The sequence below is a fragment of the Moschus berezovskii genome, chromosome 6 (assembly GCF_049115385.1).
Source record: "Moschus berezovskii isolate FMDL1 chromosome 6, NW_MosBer_1.0, whole genome shotgun sequence".
Taxonomy (NCBI): Eukaryota; Metazoa; Chordata; class Mammalia; order Artiodactyla; family Moschidae; genus Moschus; species Moschus berezovskii.
The window spans coordinates 114,393,752-114,416,754 of NC_142465.1; the positions used below are offsets into that span (position 1 = coordinate 114,393,752).

Sequence of the window (23,003 nt, forward strand, 5' to 3'; positions counted from 1 at the left end):
CAAGAGCTTTTTTTCTAAAATCATCTTTAATGTAGTTTTAATAATTTTTTTTGCCTCATTTACCAGATAAATCATCTAAATAAATAGATGCTATACAGTCTCTTACCAACATCAGTAGAAAAATAAAACCACGCTCTGCATTTGCTCCAGCTCTCCACGCACACGCTCACTCGGAAAAGGCATGTGCTTGGAATCGACTCGCGCCCCCCCACCCCTCCCAAATACATTCATTTAGTCTGAACAAAGCTCGACGCTCATTCTGTGCAAAGGAAGCGTTCTTGTGCTGAGCCCTGGAGGCCCGGTGGGCCAGTTATAAAGCAAAGGCAAAAACCACCGGACCAGCGAAGCGCCCTCTCCCGGGGCAGGAGCCAAGGAGGAAGCTGGCGACAGGACCACCATCCTGAGAGCAGAGGTGGTCATCGAGTGGCCTGCGGCATCAGCAGTGGGGTGACCATGCCAGGGGCAGAGAACATGCCCTTTGCCCCACCCCACAGCAAAACAAAAGTACCAACCAGTCTCTACATTCAAAACAGGCAGGGCTGGGGGAAGGAAAGGCAGGTGGTCCAACTTTTTCAACGCCCCCTCCCCAAGTGAGTACTGGCCTTCTGGGGTGGCTATGGGGTGGGGAGGGAGGTCATGCCCAGCTTGTCCCCTCACCCCAAGCCCTGCTGGGATGCTCAGGGCTGCAGGAGGCCTGAAGGCCACTTCCAACCCCTCACAGAGGTCTCCATCCTGTGTCCTGGGTGGGTAGGTCCTAAGAGCTTTGGCTCCCAGAGTTCAGCCCTCCAGACAGCAGGGCACCCTGCGGGCCGTGAAGGGTTGAGTCAAGCAGTGTTCCACCACAGCAGCCACCTCATCCCACAAGAGCCCCCCACCCCAAACCAGCACATGACACAAACAGCTCTTCAAAATGAGGCTGGAGAAGGCCACCTGTCCCCAGGGATGGGGTGGGTGTGACTTCTATTGGAAGTTGCCAGCCAAGTCCAAAGCCAGGGCCAGCATCTTTCTGTCACAGCGAGGCCCCTGCCACCACCCTCCCCTCTGCCAGGAGCCCCTGACCTGGGACAGCAGCCCACTTTGGCTGCCCATCCCCTCCCCAGAGCTTTGGGCAGGAGGGTTCCCCACAGCCCTCGGTTCCCTGGTCCACCCCCACATACTCTAGACACAAACCCATAGGCTGGGGGTGAAGCAAGTCATGGGGTGGGGGTGGTGCCATCCCCCAATGGAAGCACTGAATTGATCCTGGACAACGGAGGACTGAGGAGGAAGGGGGGACCCACACGCAGGGATCTGGGATCTGGCCAGCAAGGCACCCCAAAGAAAAATGGGGTGCAGGGTGTCTTTGGTTTGGGAACTTGGGAAGAAGGGGTCTGGGGAAGAACTGCCCTATTGGAGGAGACTCAGCAGGATTCTGCCTACTTCCTGAGGACAAAGCAGAGCGTGGAGCTGGCCCTGGAGCGGCAAGGGGGCGTCGGGACCCAGTGCCTGGCCTGAGATGGGGACAGGGGAGGGAGCCAGTCTTGCACTTGCTCCCCCGGTGCCCACCTTCAACCTGGTTTCTCCCCTACAGGTCCAGGGTAGGGAAGATGTCACTCCTCACTACAGGGAGAAGCCACTAGTCCACAGGACGCGTCTGTGCAAACTAGAAACAGAGCGCCCCCTCTTCTGGCAGACACAGGCCCTGCCGGGTGGGGCGGGGTGGGGGGCAAGGGGCGGGGCTTGGACACAGCCTGACCCACCCTCCACTACAGCCCGATCACAGGAAGACATGGCAGAGATCCCCCCACGGGGAAACAAGGTTAGTCCCAGCTGCAGCATTGAGGGTGGATGCGGAGGAGACCCAGAACAGGAGGAGAAAGGGTGTCAGGAGTCAAGGGCTGCCCTGAGACGGTGGTGGGACGCTCTCTCCCTCCGTGACCACCCACGCCCACGTCTGGTTGGCTGAGTTGGAGGGGGGCGGGCAGAAAAAGAGAGGAGAAGGGCTGGAAAGTCACCTGAGTCAGAGAGAACAGGGGGCCCGGAGGGGAGGGGGTGCGCAGGAGAGGAATGGAATCCAACCGCCTCAGAGCCTGCGCTGCTGCAGGGCACACACGCACACACCTGCACGCCTGTGACTGCGCTGCTGCAGGGCACACACGCACACACCTGTGACTGGCCAGGTGAAACCACAAGAGGGCATCCCACACTTGGAGCACTGCAGGCCATCTGGCCGCCCCGCCTCTCCAGCCGGACCCCTGCCCTCCACTGCAAACACGCTGATTAGACAGATCCTGTCAGGTGAAGCGCTGGGAGAGTGGGGTGAGTGGAGGTTGCCTATGGCAAGCTCTTTTGTGCTGTGATTCACCCCCCATTCACCCATTCACCTGATCAGGGTTTCTAAACAGGAAGTTTCTAAGACCCGCTGCACATGGCTACGGACATGTGCGTGCAGTCACGAGGGGCAGTGCACACACCTTTGAGGCCAGGTGCGCACGCGACTGGTTTTCACAGGCCAGGTGGGGGGCGGTGTGGGAGGGGAGTAGCTCTCAGCGGAAGGGGCTTATTAGCTGGCAACCACCCCACCCGGGGAAGGAAGAGACCTTTCTGGGTTGTGCCCAGCCACCTCCAACCCTTCCCGGCGGCCCCTAAGCACTCAGACCCTGTCGCTTTTGCTCAAAGCCAGTCTCATCTCCCCCGAAGAGCTGGAGTGGAAAGTTAAAAGGAAAGACCCCTCCCCAAACACACACACAGAAGGGAAAAGGGGTAACCAACCAGGAAGGCGGGGGCAGGATGCTCGGGGGGAGGGTTCAGGTCTTCCCGTCCTCCTTTAGTCCCGGGACCAGTTGCTGTCTCTCCGGAGAAGGGAGCCAGAGGGGTCCGGGGGAGGCTGGCCCTGTCCCCATCCTGCCCTGGGGACGGCGCCCCAAGTGACAGAGCAGTGCCAGGCCTCCCCAGGCCCCACCCCACCCCAGCTCTGTAAACGCCCGTCTGTCCGTCCACGCAGAGAAAGGGGCAGGTGGGCGGGACAGTGTTGGGAGCATCACCCCTTCTCCTGGTCAGTGTTTTTGTTTTTTTTTTAAATAAAATAATTATCCCGCCCTAACCCCCTCCTCAACGCCAGAAGTCCCCACCCCAAGCCCGAAAGAAAACAGTTTGAGTTAAAAATGGCGGATCAGAACTTCCCGCTGCGGTCTCGGAAGAAGCCCTCAGCAGCCTGGGCCTCGCGAAAGGTGACGGTGATGGAGTTGGCGGTGATGTCGGTCACTGTCACTTCACTTGAGGGGAGCGTGGGTGTCCAAGAAGGCGGCCCCTCGCCCAGGTCTGCCTCTGCTGCAGCAGTGGAACAGATGGATAGACAGACAGACGGGGGAGGGGGGGGTCGGGCAGCGTTGGCAACAAGGTAGGGAAGGTGGGTGTGGGTTGCCGCGTGTGAACCCCCCTTCCACCCTACCCCGACATATTCCTCTGAGTCTCCAGCCAAGTCAGAGCCTAGTTCGAGGCTGGCCACACGGGGAGAGCATTTATCTTCCCTGGCTGGACACGCGCTCCTTCCGAGTGGGACCACGGAAAGAGCTCTGGGCTAGGTGCCAGGGTCCCCCGCAGGCTGAGGGGACCCTCTCTGGGCCCTGACAACTCGAGGGGCCTTGCCAGCTCTGAGGGTCCCTGGGTCTGTGCCGGGGGCCGGGCTGCCTTACCCTCCTCTTCGGGGGGCTGTTCGGCAGGCTCCCACTCGCTGGCTGCCTGCAGGGCGTCCTGGGCCGGTGACTCCTGCAGGAAGAGCTCCCGTCGATGGCTGTGACTCTCCACGTTGGGCCCGCGGGGCGGGAACTTCTTGCGTGAGAGCCGCAGGTACTTGTGGGCCTTGCGGGGCTTGCGGAGCGGGAAGGGCAGGGTGGGCACCAAGGGGCCCTTGTCCGCCAGCTCGGGCGCCCCCGCCTTGACCACCCCCTCGGGGCTCCCGCTGCCGAGTGGGCGCGTCAGGGAGAAGCAGAGCTTCTCCTTGCCCTTGGCCTTGTGGGAGCTCCGCAGGTCCATGCTGTACAGCCGCTGCGGGGGCAAGCCAGGGCACGGCGGGTCAGCCCCACCCTCCCGCCTGCTGCCGCGCCTTGGCTCATGCCGTCCCTCCCGCCCGGGGTCCCTTCCCCAAGTTTCAGGGCTCAGAACCAGCCCGCACCCCACCAGCACCCCAGCCTCCAAGCCAGGCCCAGCTCGGCCTTCATCTTGGCCCCCAAGGCATGGCCTCATCTGAGGGGCCAGGGCTGCAGGGTGCGTTCCTTCGGTGGATGGCGGAGGAGCAGACAAGAGGTACAGATGGAAAACTGACCGACAGAAAACACACCTGGGTTTCTGCAGCCAATAAATTAAGGAGCTATTCTTCATCATAGGAAAGGAATCTTTGTTTCTAACAGGCCCCAAAGCTGAAACGGTCAGCTGCCAGGGAGACAGGGGGAGGCACAGGGCTCTGAAGTTTCTTGGAGAAAGTTAACACAGCACTGGGGTGCACTGTGTCACCCACCTACAGGGACGGCGCGCTGCTGGCAGGCCGCAGACGCCCCTTGATTCCCCAGGGCCCTCCTCGGCTTGAGCTGCAGGGAGGGGTCTTGTCTGGGTCCAGACCCCTGTCCATGTCCTGTCTCATGCATGTTAAAAGGGGCTGGAGGGCACGTGCTTCCATCATTCAAAGGCTGAAGCTTTAAAAATTTGTGCATCTGTCTTACTGACTCCTGGGGGAAATTTATACAAATCCAAGAAAGATCCTCGGTGCTAAGATGCTGAGGGCCTGGGCCATTCTGGGACAGGAGCTCCTCTGCTGTCACCAGAGGCCAAGAGTTCCCAGAAGATAGTGAGGCCCACAGATTGGACCCGCATTTTTAAACATCTCAAGCTGGGAACAGAGGTCATCACAGGTGCAAGCTACATGCTCCAGTCCCACCTGCTAATCCCCATCACTTGGCATGGCATGCAGACTGTCATGACAATGGGAAGAGGGCTGAACTGGGAGGAGACTGTGAAGCTACTGCAATGCCTCAGCACTGCAGGGCTTATCCCATATGCAGCTTTATCAGAAATCACTCCTTCAACCTGGCTCACAGGCCGAGTAAACTCTCGTACAGTTCTGCTCTTCTCTACCTCCCCATGAGAGAATTATGGTTACTAATGGGTCTGGGAGTGCCAGGAGTCAGATCTGGGTTTTAGTCCAGTTGTATGACTTGGTACTGGCCTCCCTGAGTCTCAGTTTCTTCCACCAATGAAATGAAGAAACTACAGCAGCCAGCCTCCAAGATGGTCCAAATATCTGCCTCTGGGAATTCACACCTGTGTGGAGTCCCCTCTACACTGAATACTGCAGTGTGGGACTTCTGAGGCTAAGTCACTAAGGACACGGTGCTTTGTTCTTGCTCTCTCTGTTCACCCACCCTGGGAGAGGCTAGTGGCCCTACTATGAGGCCAGCCAGCAGCCCTATGGAGAGGCCCAGTGCTGAGGAACCAGGCCTCCTGTCAACATCCAGCACTGATCCACCAGGCACATGGGTAGCCATGTTAGGAGCAGATCCTCCAGCCCCAATCAAGCCTTCAGATGAGTGGATTTCCAGCTGACATCATGACTGTAACCTGAGCCAGAATCACTATGGAACCAGCTAAGGTACTCCCTGATTCCTGACTCACTGAGATGGTGTGGTGTTAAGTGTTTACTGCCTTAAGTTGCTCAGTTAAGGGTTAGTTTGTTACACAGCAATAGATGACCGATACACCTTCCCCGTGGGTTTGGTGTACAGATAAACTGTGTTCATCTGTGAAGAGCATGGAGCACAGAGCTCAGCATGGAGATGTCTGACATGCTATCTCTTTCTAGGACCCAATTAACACCAAACCCCAGGGATCACACCCACTGCAGGAAGGGATACCCACCTAATCTGGCAAAAGCCTCATGTGATCCGCAATTTAGAGTGGACAGGAGGCTGGACATGGCTTACACTGCACATGGACCAAGATGCCTGATGTTTTGGCTTTAAAGTCCCAGGTGGGCCTTATTAAATTAAGGACAGCAGGTATTGTTATCATCTGCGTTTTGTAGAAGAGAAAACTTGAGCTCAGAGATGTGCCTTGAATCACTGAACTACATCACTCTAGCCTACATCCTCTTTTCAGTGCAAACCAGCGAAGGGTAGCAGAGTGCACTCAAGACCTCAAGCAGAGGGTTTCTTCTCAAAGTGACACATTTCTAGGACATTCCAAGGCTATGATTCCAAAATGCTATGAATCTCCTTTTCTTAGATTCAAACATTCCAGACTCCCCTTGTTTCCTCAACTCTCAAGTTTATGCTCCTAAGGTTCTCAAATACTACAGCTTTGTATTTTGGGGACTCTGAGCATCAAAGAGGCTTATTTACAAGATTCTAAGCTTTCAAAATTCTAGGATCCCATGAGCCATACACCCACCCTCCCTCCCTCCATCGGATCTCCCACCCATGCTGTCTTCCCCTGGGCACTAGCCCAAATTCTGACTTTTCCCAACTCCACCCACTGAAACTTACCCACTAAGTGCCCCACCCACCCCACCCTCCACAGTGCCCTGGATGGAGCCAGAGGAGGGTTAGTGGTTTAGCAGAACTAGCTGGTGCAAAGGCACAGATGGTAGGGGCGGAGGGGAGGAGCAAGGGGCCCAAAGGGTGGGCACCAGAGCTGGTGGGGTTACCTGCAGCAGAAGCCGCTTGGGTTTCGGACCTCTCTTCCTATACCCCGATGCTCGGTCTCTCTCCTCCCTGGGGTGCAAAGCAGATGGCAGAAGAAAAGGAAAACACTGGTGACATTTAGGGTAAGTAAGGCGTCCACTCCACCTGGCCCTCTGCTGTCTACGGGGGAGGGGGGCACCCACCACAGACTACCACCCATCCTGGGGTCGGGCTCCTCCCATTGCTCTCTTTAGGCCATGACAGTGGGGTGGAGTGTTCAACTCCCAGGGCTCCCTCTTCTCAACTGACTAAAGGTGAAGGCACAGCCACTGGTCCCAACTGCTGAGGTGGGACTCAGGGGGCATCTCCAAAAATATGTGGGTCTTCATGGCCCCAAGGTCAGGTCAGACCTCTGATCTCCATGCACTGGGAACAACCCCCAGAACAATTTCCAGTTTCCACTCTTAGGAGACTTGTATAGAAACCTCTCAATCAAATTTGCCTTGAATGGGCCCAGGGGAGCTGAGGAGAATGGCGGACGAGTCCTTCTGCACGTGAGGCTCTGCCCAGAACTCCCCGCCAATTTGGCATCTGCACGAACCTGGTGGGGAAGACAGGCTCCTGTTGCCTGTATCATCTGGCTGGGGACGGGAAGAAAAACTAGCTTGTATTCAGTCCCCAGCAGATGCCAGACTCTCTGCCGGATGCCCTCCTCACTTCACACACATGCAAGGCACAGCCTGAGGACGCATACAAAGACACACACGACACAGCACGCCAGACACCCCGACCACGCGCTGGAAGCGGTGGGACGATTTAAAGTCATTGTGCTTGACTGCATCCCACTCACGCTTTCTGAGGCCTTAGGCCAGTCTCTCAGTCTGAGCCCAGTTAAGCCAGTGGGTCCATGGCTCCTGTTTCCCTCCTCGAGGGAGTGGCTGCCACCTGCTTCCAGGCATCAGACTCCAGGGGCGCTGGGGGCGGAGCTGTCCCTCCCACCCTGTGAAGCTGGCTTCAGCAGGTCTGCCCTGGGGTCCCAGAACCAGTGTTTGAGAGAAGCACCAAGGGCATGCGATACCCAGACCAATCAGGCCTCTCGGATCCTGGAGAGTGAGAATCTAATCTCAGAGCCCGGTGCTGGGAGCCTTGGTCACCCCTACCTGACCCAGGGGACACCCTGGCTGGTCACTCTCCCTCTCTGGGCCTCAGTGTCCTGGTCTGGAGCACGAGCTTCCCTTCTCAGCTGGGCCCTGGGGCTCCTGGGGGGAGCGAGAGGTCCCTGACATTTCTCAAAGCGGGGGTGGGGGGGGCGGAGGTAGAAAGACTAAGATCATAGAGAGGAAGAGAGAGGGAAAAAAAGAGGAAGAGGAGAAGGAAATGGAGGGGAGGAAAGGGCCTTGAGAGAAAAGAAGAAGATGTCTATTATATTTGTGAACGTGTTGTTCATTATTATACTTATTACCATGTCCTGGGCACTCTGTACGAGGCACTGTTCTCAATGCTGGAAATCACCCTATGAGGGAGGCACAGTTTCTATCCTCATTTTACAACTGAGGCACAGAGATTAAGTCACTTAACCGATGCCACCTTCTGACAACTTTCACTACTGGTGAAGATGCTGAGCTCTGGGCACTGGGCCTGGAGAGGTCAAGCCTGGGAGCCCAGTCAGAGCTAGTGGGGGCAGGCCTGCAGCCTAGGCCACATGACCGGGCTTCCCACCTGTAGTGCCCAAGTTTCCACCCTGTAACTGTGGGTGTGGGGGGAGCAGGAGGGCGAGGTGGCGGCTTCCACTCTGTCAATCCTGACCTACCCAGGGACCAGGCTCTGTCAACCCCGGAACCCTTGGTCCTTCAGTATCCAGGGCTGTGGGGATCATGGCCCCAGCCAGGCCCCAGTGTCCCCTTGGCCCCTCTCAGGATGCAGGGACTCCCTGACCAGACTCCTTCTGAGTCCCTTAAAAACACTACAAAGCAGGTGTTAGAATGCTCATCTCCCCGCTTCCACTTCCTTCTCACCAAGACCCAGAGAGGAGGAGGAAGTCAAGCCACACAGTGGGTCTGCAGGTCTCAGGCAGTGGGTCTCATCTGTCCCTTAACTACTGACTTTTATGACTCAAAGGAACATCCAAACCCTCTCTACCAGGACTCACAGGTAGTCTGAGCTGCGCCCCACTCCTTCAGCTGCCCATGCCCACTCCGCAATGCCCCACCCCTGCCCAGCCAGCCCCGCCCAGAGCCCCGCTCGCCTCCGCGCCGCTCCTCCAGGGTCTCTGCAGCAGTGTGCTCTCTCCCTGGATGGTCTTCCGTAACATGCCTACTGGGCTCCTTCCCTCCCTCCCTCAGCTCAGGTCTCTGGTCAAACGCCAGCACCCAACCACCGAGCTGAAAGCAGCACCCCCGCCCCACCTCACCCCTGTGTGAACAGCAGCCACACGTCTGCATCTATACTAGCACTGGCCTACTTTTCACTGCGGGCCTCCACGCTGGACCGTGAGCCCCGCGAGGGCAGGGACACTTGTTGGTTTTGTGCCTTGCTGTGCCCCAGTACCTGGAACAGTGCCCAGCACACAAGACGATCTCAATAAATACTGGTTGAACAAATGAGAGTGCGAGCTAGGTGACCCCCAGTTACCAAGAGGAAGACATCTGCACGTGAGTGTCCACACTTAATGGCTCGTGACGTGCTTTCACCACCTTTGCTCCCCACGAGAGCCCACGAGGTCAGCACTGTTCTCCCCATTTCACAGACAGGGAATCTGAGGCTCAGAGAGGAAAAAGGCCCTGGCCAGCACCTCACGGCTGGGGAGTGGCCAAGCCAGGATGCTGATCCAGGCCCTTGATGCCTGCCCAATGGTCTTACCACAATCCAGGACATTCCACAGGGTTCTCCCAGTGTCACAACCCTTTTGGATCAAGGTCCCACCAGCACTCGGGAAACAGAAAGAAGCTGTGGGACAGGAACACTGTGATTTTTAAAGGAAAGACCAGTGGGAACATTTCCTTTGAACCAGCAGCAGGAGACCTCCTGGGGGAGAAGCGATCAGAAAGCGGTGGGGAGGGGCAAAGGAACAGCATCACTGGGAGTCAGGAGGCCCACCCCGATAAGCCCCAGTTGGACTGTCTCCCAGCTGTGAGGCTCCTGGACAAGTCCCTTAGCTCTTCAGAGCCTCGGTCTCCTCATCTGTCAAACAAGACCCTCATTCCTGTCTCAAAGAGATTACTAAAAGGAACCAAACAAAAATGACTTTATAAAATGGTCCTGTACTCTACAGGGGAGATGGGTTGGGGAGAGGCAGAAAGATTGGGCAGTCTGCTGGCAGGGAGGCCAGTAACACCAAGGGTCATCAGAAGGGAATGCCTAGATTATGCTCAAAAAGCCCTCCAACCAGGAGAAAAGACATTTTCGGCAAAAGCTCTCCATTAAAGGTGTGCTCTCACGGCCCATCGGAGGAGCTGCCAGTCACTAACCCACCCTGAGAACTGCAGCAGAGCCCTGGTAGACACGGGAGACTGAGACTTGGGGGCAACTTTGTCCATGGCCACCCAGCTAGGAGGGGGCCAAGCAGGAGCGACTGCAACCCAGCTGTCCTGGCTCTAAAGTCATACCCCCAACCCCAGACCTTTCTTGAGCTTCATCAGACTCGGTGAGACGGTCTCTTAGGGGAACTCTCTCTCTGGTCCATCGCTGGGCTTGACAGGGCAATACTGACACTGCCACCCCTCACATGCAGGGCGTCTCTATGCCCATATTCACCTTCTTCATGGCAACTGAAACCCCTACCTTCTGGGAAATTCAAGGCAGGTGTGGTTGGGGGTGGCCGACAATGGCCAAGAGACTGAGGTTTGGGGTGGTTAGCAGAGTGGCTGACATCACCCAGCAGCAGGAAATGGACAGGACCCTCGGCTGCCCTGGGACCCAGTATCCACTACCTTTCCCCAGCTGCAGCTGTCCCTGCCAGAACCCTGTCCCCCTGGGCCCATGACCCTTGTTCAGAGTCAAGCTGGCAACAGTTCCCCATGAAACCTCAGAGCCTGCCGTCCGCCCCCCCAGCCCCGGGGCCGGCTGAGCCCCTTACTTCTCCTCGTAGGCCATGACCAGGCGGGGGTCCAGGATGTGTTCCTCCGGCTCCCACGTGCTGTACCTGGGGAGACAAACAAGTGGTCAGAGCTGCCCCGCCTCCAACCCCGCCTTGCATTCAAAAGCCACAGCTGTCCTGGGCAGGACTTGCCCCTTCTTGATCCAGCCCGTTCAGTTCAGTTCAGTTCAGTCGCTCAGTCGTGTCCGACTCTTTGCGACCCCATGAATCACAGCATGCCAGGCCTCCCTGTCCATCACCAACTCCCGGAGTACACTCAAACTCATGTCCACAGAGTCGGTGATGCCATCCAGCCATCTCATTCTCTGTCGTCCCCTTCTCCTCCCGCCCCCAACCTTTCCCAGCATCAGAGTCTTTTCCAGTGAGTCAACTCGTCGCATGAGGTGGCCAAAGTATTGCAGTTTCAGCTTCAGCATCAGTCCTTCCAATGAACACCCAGGATTGATCTCCCTTAGAATGGACTGGTTGGATCTCCTTGCAGTATAAGTGACTCTCAAGAGTCTTCTCCAACACCACAGTTCAAAAGCATCGATTCTTCGGCGATCAGCTTTCTTCACAGTCCAACTCTCACATCCATACATGACCATGGGAAAATTCAATATTACAGTAATCCAGGCCTATGCCCCAAGCAGTAATGCTGAAGAAGCTGCAGTTAATCGGTTCTATGAAGACCTACAAGACCTTTTAGAACTAACACCCAAAAAAGATGTCCTTTTCATTATAGGGGACTGGAATGTAAAAGTCGGAAGTCAAGAAACACCTGGAGTAACAGGCAAATTTGGCCTTGGAGCACGGAATGAAGCAGGACAAAGGCTAATAGAGTTTTGTCAGGAGAATGCACTGGTCATAGCAAACACCCTCTTCCAACAACACAAGAGAAGACTCTACACATGGACATCACCAGATGGTCAACACCGAAATCAGATTGATTATATTCTTTGCAACCAAAGATGGAGAAGCTGTATACCGTTAGCAAAAACAAGACCAGAAGCTGACTGTGGCTCAGATCATGAACTCTTTATTGCCAAATTCAGACTTAAATTGAAGAAAGTAGGGAAAACCACTAGACCATTCAGATATGACCTCAATCAAATCCCTTATGATTATACAGTGGAAGTGAGAAATAGATTTAAGGGACTAGATCTGATTGATAGAGTGCCTGATGAACTCTGGACAGAGGTTCGTGACATTGTACAGGAGACAGGGACCAAGACCATCCCCATGGAAAAGAAAATGCAGAAGAGCTAAATGGCTGTCTGAGGAGGCCTTACAAATAGCTGTGAAAAGAAGAGAGGCGAAAAGCAAAAGAGAAAAGGAAAGATAGAAGCATCTGAATGCAGAGTTCCAAAGAATAGCAAGGAGAGATCCAGCCTGTAACTATCACTTAATCCTATAAATTGTCCCTAGCCCACCAGACTAGGTTGGGAGCCTTCTGGGGGCTTCAACACCAGAACTCCCCTCATCCTGATCACATCACCCTAAAAATGACTTCATCCAGCTCCCGACTAGATCCCCATGTTCACCTCAGGGTCGCAAAGAGTCGGACATGACTGAGCAACTAAAGTGAAAAAGGGCAGGCCCCATACATCCCTGGATTTCCTTCCCATGAGAGGCAAGAGCATGTGGTGAAGAACAGGGGTTCCGGAGCCAGACTGCCTGAGTTCAAACCCCAGCTCTGCCCTGGCTGGCAATACAACTGTGAACAGTGGCTCAATGTCTCTGTGCTGATTTCCCCATCCTTCAATACTTTTGAACTGTGGTGTTGGAGAAGACTCTTGAGAGTCCCTAGGACTGCATGGAGATCCAACCAGTCCATCCTAAAGGAAATTGGCCCCGAATATTCACTGGAAGGACGGATACTGAAGCTAAAACTCCAATACTTTGGCCACCTGATGAGAAGAACTGACTCATCTGAAAAGACCCTGATGCTGGGAAAGACTGAAGGCGGGAGGAGAAGGGGACGACAGAGGATGAGATGGTTGGATGGCATCACCAATTCCATGGACATGAGTTTGAGTGAACTCTGGGAGTTGGTAATGGACAGAGCGGCCTGGCATGCTGCAGTCCATGGGGTCGCAAAGAGTCGGACACAACTGAGCAACTGAACTGAACCGAAAGGTCTCTTGCGCTAAATGCATTCATGTGTTTAAGGCGGCCGGTGCACAGGAAGTGCTCTGTGCTTGTTACTGTTGCTGTCCCTAGCCCCCTGACGTCCCAGCCCCAGTGTGGGCTCTGCCTGACCCAGCTGCTCCCTCCCTCCTCAACACACACCTGCATCATCAAGACCAGCTCTGAAGGTCCCATGTCACATAGCAGGAAATATGGTAAATGCTCAGAGTCTGTCTGGTGCAGTGATCCTACAGCAGGCCCCTAGGTCTTTCCACAAGGGACCTTCCACCACTCCCAGGCCAGACAGCATTCCAGCCAGCCAGGACAGACCTGGGTAATTCCAGAGCTCAGCCATCCTTCTTCCAGCTGCATGATTATTTACCTAGTATCTGCCTTTAACTTAGCTTGCTATTTTATTTGAATAATTTTAAAAAGTAAACTTTAAACAACTTCCAAAAGTGGGGGGGGGAGGATTCATCATAAATAGATGCTAGTACATAAAAAATGTAAGTTGAAAACATTTATGTATGTATACAAATATGCATACAAATGTATATGGGCATGTTAAAAAAAAAAAAAACAACCAAAGCAACAGGCTGTGATTCTGGCCAAGGCTGCCCCCAGCACTGCTGGATAAGAAGGGAGGTGAGTAGGTATTAGGGAGGTATTAGAAGGCAGAGAGAGGCTAGGCCCTGCCCCTGCCATCTTCTAACCAGCCACGCTAAAACCTTCATTTTCAACTGTGCTGGTTACTGTGAAACCTAACAGTAGTCCCCCTAGATCTGAATGACAAGCTGCCCGACAGACCTTTCCTGCTTTCACTGACACTTCTGCACACTCACTGTGTGTGAGGCCACATGAACCCAGCCGTGAAGGTCTACGCCCTGAGTGTGACATGCCCAGCACCGTCCCAGCTCTTGTCCTTTGCCCTTGCTGTGCTCTCCTTCTGGGGGGCCTCTTCCTCCAGTGACCTCCTCATCCTTTAAGAGGCAGGGTCCTGCAGTTTTCCCTGACATCCTCTCCAAGTACAATGAACCCTCCCCTCAGCTGGTCTCCAGGGCCTTATTGCTGCCCTTGGCACCTGCCATACATATTGATGAATCAAGCTGGTGTCCTGGCTGGCAGGTTGTGACCTCTCCCCAGCTTGCCCAGCCTGGCCCTATCCCCCATGTGTTCTGGGAATGGCTGTAGAAGTCACTGCAGAGTTCCACTCATTCTGAAGAACTGCGAAAGTGAAACTGAGATTTATATCAAGTCCCTATATAGATATAGTTTGGTAAAGCCCAAACTGAAAGCAATCAGCAGCTGGCAGAGACGTCAACCCTTCCTCCCCACAAAGGCTGAATTTCCTCAATTGTACTTAGTAAGAAGAGAGGGGAAATTTTGTGTTCCTCTGTGTCCTCTGCCTGCCCTCCACCCCCATACCCTCTACATGTGGAAGTCTCTTCAGTGCTCTGGTCTCCTCCGCCCTGCCCATTTCCCCACTGCCCTGCCCATTTTTTGGTGATGTAGCTGCTGTGTGGTTCCTGGCAAGTCCCTAACCTTCTCTGTACTTCAATTTCCTCATCCTGAGAGTCACCATCACCACCGCCACCACCGTAATGGTTAGGTGCCAGAGCAGACAACCGCAGGGGTTCATCCATCGCTTCTAACGCCTTTATGAGGTAGGTTACAGACGCTCCAGAGGAAACGGGCAGAGAGGTGAAGCATCTTGCCAAGGTCACTGAACCAGTAAGCAGCCAGTCTGTGGTCGGACTCAGCTGAATCTTGGCCACCCTCTCCCTTTGGGTCCTCACATGGCGAGGTATCTGGCTACCCACCGGGTTGTGACGTGCTTGGGAGAGGGGCACGGTCTGCTTGCCCACGTCTTTGGTGTGTGACCCGGGGCCTGGCACACAGCGGGTGCAGAGAAAGGGTGAGACTTGGCAGCAGGAGGCCTGGCCCTGCTGAGGAAAGGCGGGAGGGGGGTCGCTGGACGGGCGCCTCACCCTCTCGGACACCCTCGCCCCTCCGAAAGAGGCGGTCAGCAGCAGCCCTCCGCGGTGTGGGGAGCCAGAGGCCGTGGCGAGCGTAGGTCACGCTTTCTGAACCGCCCGGGTTCAGAGAGGTGTGCGCGGCCGTTGAGACTCGGTCTCCGCGCCGCCGGTTGGGACGGAACGCAAGGAGGCCGATAGGGGGCTCCACTCCGCCGCGCCGTGGGCCCCGCCCCCAGCGGCCGGGTAGTCGCGCGGGCACACGCACGCACGCGGGCGCGCGCACGCCAGATTACCCGGCCGACCAATGAGGGGCAGGGCGGGGGCGGGGACTGCGCGCGCCGGCTCCGAGGTAAACACGGCCACGTGACCGCCACCCAGCCCCGGAGCCGGGGTAAACAGGCTCGCGGCCGCCTCGCCTGGGCCCTGCTGCGCAGGCTCCCGCAGGGCGGGGGTCTGGGCGCCCCATAGAGCCAGGCCACCCAGCACCCCCCACCCACTCCGGTTTAGAGCCACCCAAATGAGAAGCAGTGTGCCGGGCTCCCAGAGAGACTGGAGGTGGCGGCGGTGAGCAGGTGACTCACTTGCTGGGGCCTCCAGTTCTTCATCTGTGAAGCAGAGCTACCAATAGTCCATGTCTTTTAGGTGTGATGTGACAATCAGATGTTAAGCCACATACAGCACTTGTGGTACATAATAAAATGCGGTACATAATAAAAGCAAACAAGCAGTAATTAAGTCAATATCAAAAGCCTCCAGAGCGCAAACACACACTTGCCAAGACCAAACTCAGGATTCTGCTGCTGCTACTCAGCAGGGCCTTGGAGGAGAAAGAAGCGCCTCCTCTGTGTCTGGCACTGCTATGAACCCTTGTCTCAGGCTGTCGTCCATGGGGCTCCGCGAGGCTAGAGCCCCATTTTACAGCTGAGGAAATGGAGGTTCCCATAGTTCAAATCGTGTCACCTTTATGATCTGGGGGAGGGCCTTCTCTGCCGAGGGTTTCTGTCTCTTCATCTGTCCACTGGGTTGCCATTAGGCAAATTACTTAAGTGGGCCAATGCCTGATTTTAATAGGGGCTTACTGATATCAGACTGGTTATTCCTGTACCCTGATAAACTGATAATATCATTCCTAAAGCTCCATGGAGGCCGTCCTCCCCACAAATGGGGTAGCATTCACAAGTGGGTAAGAACAGAGGGAAAGTGTTCTCAAAGAGGGGCAGCAGGGTCCCCGGCAGGCTGAGATGAGAGTAGGGTATCTGAAGGTCTCTGTGGGGCTGAGAGCATATAGCTGATTATTAAGGTCCTCTGCCCTGTGCCCCCAGCCCCTCCCTGTGCCATTTGCTGTTCTTTCCAGAACAAGCAGCACAGCTCCTCTACCCCATCTGCTGGGGAGGAAGGGCAGTTATTCCTCTCCTGTTGCATTGACAAAACAGGCAAAGCACCCAAAAGCTTAACAGGGGCCCGGCAGAGTGAGCGCTAGTTTACATCGTGGTTTCTGTATTAATAGAAGGCTCCCTGCCCAGGATGGGAAGGGTGCTGGAAGCAGGAGAGTTTGACTCGCCCTCCCACCCAGGCTGGCACTGTGCGAGCCAAGGCTCCCAGGCCTGCAGGGAACAGCTAGTCCAACTACTCCACTCCCCCCCACCCACCCTCTTACTCAGCCTCTTCTTCAAGCAAGGCCCCCTGAGGAGGGAGACTAAAGTGGGTGATAAGGAAGCCCTGGTTCTCCTCCTTCTTTTTGTGACTGAATCTTTTGTTCCCCAAGTGAAGTGGGGTGGCAGTGGTTGGCATAAAGTGGGTACCATGCTGCACTGTGTTGGCATTTATATTACTGTAGTGACCTCTCCTCTCTGGGCCCTGGTTTCCTCATTTGAAACATGAGAGGACTGATCTAAATGAGGGCTAAGGCTACTTTAGATGGGAGTAGAATCCCCCAAGACCCTTCTCCTGGCTGGTGAGAGACCTAGGAGCCCAGCTGTGTAACTCACTAATAGCAAACATTTACTAAGTGCCTTGTCTGGGTTAAGCATGCACTAGGTACTCTGTATCTATCATCTAATCCTCACATCACTGCTGTGTTGGAGGATTCATTCCAATTTGGAGATGAGGAAGCAGAGATTCTGCTCTGCTGGGGACCTGTCCAAGGGATCCAGTTGTTTAGCTGTGAACAAGGACCAAAGTGTGAGGAAGTTGGATATGCTCCAGGTCTTCTGGCCAAACAGGACTCCCTGAACTCCCGTGGGGGGGTCACAAAAGGTAGTCATGAGGGCCCATCTGGTGGTCTCAGTTTGTTAAGGAACAAGTGGACCCCAGGGGAATGGGCATAGGCCAGCAGAACTATGCAGGGACCGCTCTTGGAATGCCAGGTCCTTCCCGTGACCGAAGCTCTGATGGGCAGACATACTCATTCAGGATAAATAGAAGTGGGGGAAGGAACTTGAAATAGACAAATACATCTGTTTAGAGAAGAGAGTCTACACAGCAGGAAAAATAGCCAACAATGCCTTGAAGGCCAACAGGCTAGTGTTCACAGTCCAATGCAATGTCTTTTGGTGCAGAAGTTAAGAGGGGAGTGAGTACCCAGGGAGTATGCCCACTCTGAGCACCTTCCTTTTCTAGTTTTCCCCCCCTCTTACTGCCCCTTCACCCAGACTAGAAGCTCACCTCTCTTTTGCCTAGTGGAGGAGGGGATTATCCTTCATCTCTCAGGGTGTTTGGGAAAGGGCAGCAGGAATGAGTGCATTACCTGGTTGGCCAGCCACCAGCCCTAATCAACAGGATGCCTGCAGGCCATCTGGGACACACCCCAGACCTTTCACCCCACAAAGTGAAGAAGCCTGTGAGAGGAGAGCTGGGCCTGGACTACTGAACCCATTTTGCAGAGAGGGAAGCTGAGGCAGCATGGCTGTTTTCCCCTCTGCTGTGTCTCTCACCACCGCATGTCCAAGACACTCCCAGGACCCAAACGTCAGGTCACCCCCAACAGCAACACAGCAGAAAGCCCCTGGCACAGATAGCAGGGGCTCTGGAACCAGGGGGGATTCCAGGAGTATCTCTAGGAAGTCAGGCAGGGAGGTGGGAGGCCCACAGACCAATGGGGAGGCCCCACGACCTGCTCATTCCCTCCCCTCCCCCACCAACTCCTGCTGGGAGGTGATTGGTTGGTGAGAAGGTTCCTGATTCGGCCTCAGCGGGAGAGGCGGGGCAACTGGGAGAGGTCCTAGACCCAAGTTGGCCCGCCTCCCCACTGGGAGATGGAGGAGGCACAGAAGAGGGGCTGACTTCAAGCCCCAACTCTGCCTCCCCTTGCTGTGTGACCTAAGGCAAGCTGCTTACCTTCTCTGAACCTGTTTCCTCATCTTTAGAGACGAGGACCACAGCTGTCTCACAAGTCTGTAGGGGAGTCTGCTCTGTAGACTGGAGAGTGCTATCCAAAGGTGGCTCTGTCCCCAGCTCTATGGCACTGAAGACTCATGCCCCACTGGCCAAACTTGTCTTGCTCAATGCCACAAACTCCCACCTGGCACTGGTACATGCTGCAGCTTGAGGGACCCTCTACCTCGCAGGTGGCCATTTCTGAAGCCAAGATGCTGGGTCTTCACCCGCTGAATGCCAGGAGAGGCCAGAAGCAGGGGAGCAGAGGCTCCAACCAGAAGACGGAGCACAACTCTGAAGAGAAGCTGGCACCCACCTTGACCCTCATAAGCTCCAAATCCCTCAGCTGGCAGAAGGGAAACTGAGGCCTAGAGAAGAGGACGATTCAATCAAGGTCAGCTGGCCAATTACTAGAGCAGCTGGAGTGAAAAGCGAGGCAGGAGAGCGGGGAAAAGGCAGATGGAAGTATGTACAGGTAGGCAGACAGACACACACACAAAGGAGCCTTACTTTGGGGGCCATCCTTTCCACTTCACCAAGTATTCAACTTTACCCTGGGGAAAAAGAGAGAAGGAGACACAGTGAGATACACAGATGCCCCGAGGACCACTTGCAGGGTTGAAGGCCCAATCCCCTCTGCAGACAGAAGTCCCCCAACACATATACACAAGATCCCCATCAACCAGAGATCCTCAAACTTTGGCTGCTCCATGTCCATCCCAGACCATCCTCCTGCTAGAGCACAGGAGTGCACTGGGCCCTACACACCTCAGGGGTACCTGTGGTACAAGCTTGGAGCCCATGTCACGTGTGGGGAATGTGCATGGCCAAAGATCCAGTGTCCAGTGTGCCAGTGCAAAGACCATAATTCTCTTTTTTAAATTAGAAGACTCCAAGTCCTAGAAAACTCCTCGTTGGGAAGTCCCCAGGCCTCTAGTCCCATCAGCCCCATCCCTGTGAGACAGTGCCTCTGGCCCAGAGTGGACAGGATAGTGATTCCAAGACACTCAACTTACTCTCAAGTCAAAAGACCCTGGCAGGGCCCCAGAGAAGGCAGGCAGTCCTCACTGTGAGAAAGGGTGCTCATCCCTCCCTCCAGGAGTGAGAAAATAAGAGCCAGGTTTCTCCCTTCTGCACAGGTGACCAGGGCCTTTAAAAGTTCCCAGTCCAACCCCATCTGACAGGTGATACCCCTCCACACTAGAACTTTAAGACCAAGATAATGTCATCTCCTCAAAGAGGGCTGCCTGGCCACCCTCCCTTCCACCTTAGTTCTCTTTTGGTGTGGCACACAACCCCCAGGGAAAGCATCTGTTTACTTCCTCTTTTGCTGCCTGTCTCCTCTACAAGAATGCCAGCTCCACAGAAGCTGGAGATCCCTCCCCTGGCACTTAGACTGGTGCCTGGTGTATAAGAGGTCCTCAGAATTTTGAATGAATGTGAAAGGAACAATGCTTCTCACTCTCTGGCACTACCTCCTCGGGCCCTGCATAGAAAGGGGTAATTAATGTACGTGCTTGGGCTACACTGCAGGGGAAGCACTGGGTTTTGAGGAACAAATTCAAATTGAGGAAACCCTGAGGGAAGGGAGGAGGAGAAGGGGCAGCCGCGACCTGAAGACAAAACTCAACCCCATTGGAGTTGGGGGAAGAAAAGAAAAGGTCATGGCCCACCTTGACCCGGTCACCCTTAGCCCAAGATACCAGGGCTGTTTTCTCCCTTGAAAGATGAGTTGGCAATCAGCCAACTTGAACTCCTGCTCTGCACTCATCTCTAATTTACTGTGTGACCTTGATCAGGTCATTTCCCCAGCCCGGACCTCAGTTTGTGTCTCCGTCAAATGGGAGGAGATGAACAGCCGCCCTGCCGCTAGAGCCTCCCAAGGGGCGGCAGGGAGGAGATAAAACGACAGTGGTTTTAAAGGTTGGGACGGGGAATTTCCCCAAAGCCTTCCAGTCCCAACTTCCAGCCTGGGGCCAGACTACTTTGCAAACGTGTGCACCGGAAATGGGCACGGCCAAAGTCCAGGCCCGAGGCGCGGGGACCGAACCCAGCAGAACAGATACCTCCTTAAATCGCTGGGTGTATGTTTTGGAGGCGAAGGCAAAGGGGGAGGAGCTTTGAGGATGCCGAAGCGCCGTGGGCAGCTTCGCCGAGCCGCCGGGCGGGGCTGGGAGTCAGGAGGGGAAGACTGAGGGGGTGTGCACTGGAAGTGGGGGAGACGCGGAGGTGGGGGTGTAGAGGGGATCGGAAAAGGTCGGAGTCCAGCAGTTAAACTTAAGAGGCGGGAGGAGGCTTTTCCAAAGCTCCGCCTCCAACTTCTAAGGACTTGGCACCAAGAGTAGAGTCCTGAGTTCGAGACCCAGCTCCGATGCGAACACACGAGGCAAGCCGTTTCTTCAAGTTGGGCCTCAGTCTCCCCATATTTAATGAGAGGCGGATGAGAAACGATAGCGTTCGAGGTCCCTCCAGTCCGATCCTAATCTTCAGCTCTGGCTGGCTCAGCTGCCCCCAGCATCCTGGGGCGACAACTTTTAATTCTACTCTCCCTACAAGGTGGCGGGGGAAACTGAGGCATGGGCTGGGGATACGGGCCCGGCAGCGCGGGGCTGCCTGGGTCCCCCCGCCCCCACTTTCTCCTTCGCCTCCAGGGTAGAGGGGACAGTACTGGGGACAGAAGGGGACCCCACAGGGGTCCTGGGAGCCGCCCCCCGGGCAGCCTCACCTTCCGCACGCGCTTCTTCCGGATGCTCTCTACGGCGAACACCTGCTCGCCGATGGCTGACAGCTCCATGCGGGGCGGCGGGCGAGCGGGCCCGGGGCCGGGCCGGGCCGGGGGCGGAGCTGCGGGGCCGCGGCTGCGGCGCGCGATGCTCGGGCCGGCGGGGTCCCCGTCACCCTCGCCCGGGCGCGCACGCGCACGCGCACGCGCGCACACCCCCTCGCGCTCCCTCACGCCGCCGACGTTCCATTTTTGAACCTGCGCAACGTTTTCCTCGGCGCGAGCGAGCCGGCGGGCGAGCGCGCCGGGCGGGGGCGGGGCGGGGCGGGGCGGAGCGGGGGCTCGGCTCTCGTCTAGCCGGCCACGCCCCTCCATGGCTCCGCCCCCCGCTCGGGCCCGCCCCCTCTGGAGGTCCGCCCCCGGGCCTCGCGCGCGGCGTCTCTCTCCAAAGTCGGCGTCCCACGGGACTTGTTTGGCGCGGGCTCCGCTAGGCGAGGGTGGAGGACGAGATATTAATACCCAGGAGTGTTTTCTAAAGTCCTCCCGGTGACTCTGAGGGTCTGGGAACGGCCTGGCCCCGGTTGGGCATATGAGGGCACGGGGGAGATCGGTGTGGCGGTTTGCCTCGCCTCTCACAAAGAACAGACGAGGTCGCGGCGCGGACCCTCGGGCGTCAGGAGGGCGGGGACGGCCAAGGTTTCATAACCTGTCAGGGCGTCTCAATACCACGGTCTCTCTGGATCCGGGCTCGGGAGCGGTGTGGTTTGCCAGTCCTGAGCAGGCGCCTCCGTGTCCATCCTTAACGTCCGTCTGTCCGCCCGGGCGGTTGTGCTGAGACGCCCGGTCCCCACGCGGCCGCTGCCTCAAGGGGCCCCGCTAGGCAATACTTGGCGGCAGGTATGGCCGTGGCGAATCTAAGGTGCGCCGCGGGACGGGTTTTGACGCCACGCAGCCCCAAGTCCCCAGTCACACGCACTTAACACTGCACGTAGTAGGGGTTCGCCTCTATGGAATGAATGGATCTTGAGATCTCAGACAAACCCATTCATTATCCCCATCCACTCCAACAAGGTTCTGTCTGTCCTACGGCGCCAGCTTTCCGTCCTCACTAGGAACCCGAGTCATCCGTGCCCCTTGGGCTCCCAACCGCCTGCCTGCACTGACCCCCCAAGTGCTGCCTCTCCGACCTCCTCCCCTCCACTCCCCTTGTCGTCTCTCTGGACTGCAGCAACCGCCTTCTCACTTCTCAATGCCCTCCGAGTCCAGTGCCAGAGTGCGCTTTCTAAGATGCAGATCTGACTGGAGCACCCTAGTGCTTTAAAACCTTCCATAGCTCCCTGTGCCCCTCAGAATAAAGTCCAGGCGCCTCTGCCTGGCGTCCGGGGTAGAAAAAGGGGGGAAAAATGAAATGATTTGCACGGACTTTTTATCAGGAGCAACGGCAGCCCGAAGGCAGTACAATGATACATCCACTGAAAGAAAATAACCCTCACCTTAGAAACAGTGAAACTTTATTTCCAGATTTATGTACCCAGTGAAAATGTCTCTCCAGAACAAGGGGAAATAATAACATTCACAAATACAAAAACTAAGACTTTGCCAGTAGCAGACCCTCCCTAAAGGAAATTCCAACGGAAGAACTTCAGGCTGGAGGAAGATGATCACAGACAGAGGTCTGATGCAACAGAGAATAAAGAACAATGAAGAACATTGATAATACAATAACAATGTCTTCTGGATAAAAACAGAATTAAAATACACAACAATGGCATAGAACTTGGGTGAATGGATTAAAGTGTTCCTGAGATCTTTCTATTCCTCAGGAGGAAAACGAAAATAGATAGCAAATAAACTCTAATGAGTTTAAGTTGACAACTGTAAGTTGTCATTAACAGGGTAAACAGAAAGAATGGAAATGCAGTATATAGTATTTAGTCAAATTATTAGAGGGGGAAAGCAGAATAAGAAAATCGCTCCAATCAATCCTAAAACAAGAATGGAGAGAAAAATATAAGATAGGTGGGACAAATAAATAACAGTTATAAATTCAAATGTACTATAAAACAATGCAA

The 23,003-nt window shown here is 55.4% G+C and overlaps 1 protein-coding gene and 1 long non-coding RNA gene across 5 annotated transcripts in view; one reads left to right on the forward strand and one right to left on the reverse strand.

Moving 5' to 3' along the window:
* CBX7 (chromobox 7) lies at window positions 1-21,241 on the reverse strand. Of its 3 annotated transcripts, none has more exons than XM_088837497.1 (6): window positions 20,935-21,241; window positions 18,720-18,763; window positions 10,729-10,794; window positions 6,677-6,743; window positions 3,675-3,849; window positions 1-3,309 (listed from the first exon to the last, which is right to left on the reverse strand). In XM_088837497.1, exons 1-6 carry the CDS (start codon window positions 21,001-21,003, stop codon window positions 3,152-3,154), a joined length of 579 nt encoding a protein of 192 aa, XP_088693623.1. In that variant the 5' UTR covers window positions 21,004-21,241; the 3' UTR covers window positions 1-3,151. The 3 variants fall into 3 exon arrangements, with proteins under 3 accessions (XP_088693623.1, XP_055250482.2, XP_088693624.1); XM_055394507.2 differs by having other exon boundaries at window positions 3,675-4,026; window positions 20,935-21,240; XM_088837498.1 differs by having other exon boundaries at window positions 2-3,309; window positions 3,675-3,747; window positions 20,935-21,239.
* LOC148777736 (uncharacterized) overlaps window positions 14,433-23,003 on the forward strand; it is a 21,601-nt gene continuing 13,030 nt past the window's right edge. For both annotated transcript variants that reach the window (XR_016037714.1, XR_016037713.1), the window contains exons 1-2: window positions 14,433-14,522; window positions 18,401-18,684. This is a non-coding gene — a long non-coding RNA (uncharacterized LOC148777736). The remainder of the gene's footprint in view (window positions 14,523-18,400; window positions 18,685-23,003) is intronic.

Coding starts and splice junctions, on each gene's coding strand:
- CBX7 (XM_055394507.2), bottom strand. CDS start 21,003: ATGGAGCTGTCAGCCATCGGCGAGCAGGTGTTCGCCGTAGAGAGCATC. Junction 18,764..20,934: donor GGAAGAAGCGCGTGCGGAAG/GTGAGGCTGCCC, acceptor CTTTTTCCCCAG/GGTAAAGTTGAATACTTGGT. Junction 6,744..10,728: donor GTCATGGCCTACGAGGAGAA/GTAAGGGGCTCA, acceptor TTTGCACCCCAG/GGAGGAGAGAGACCGAGCAT.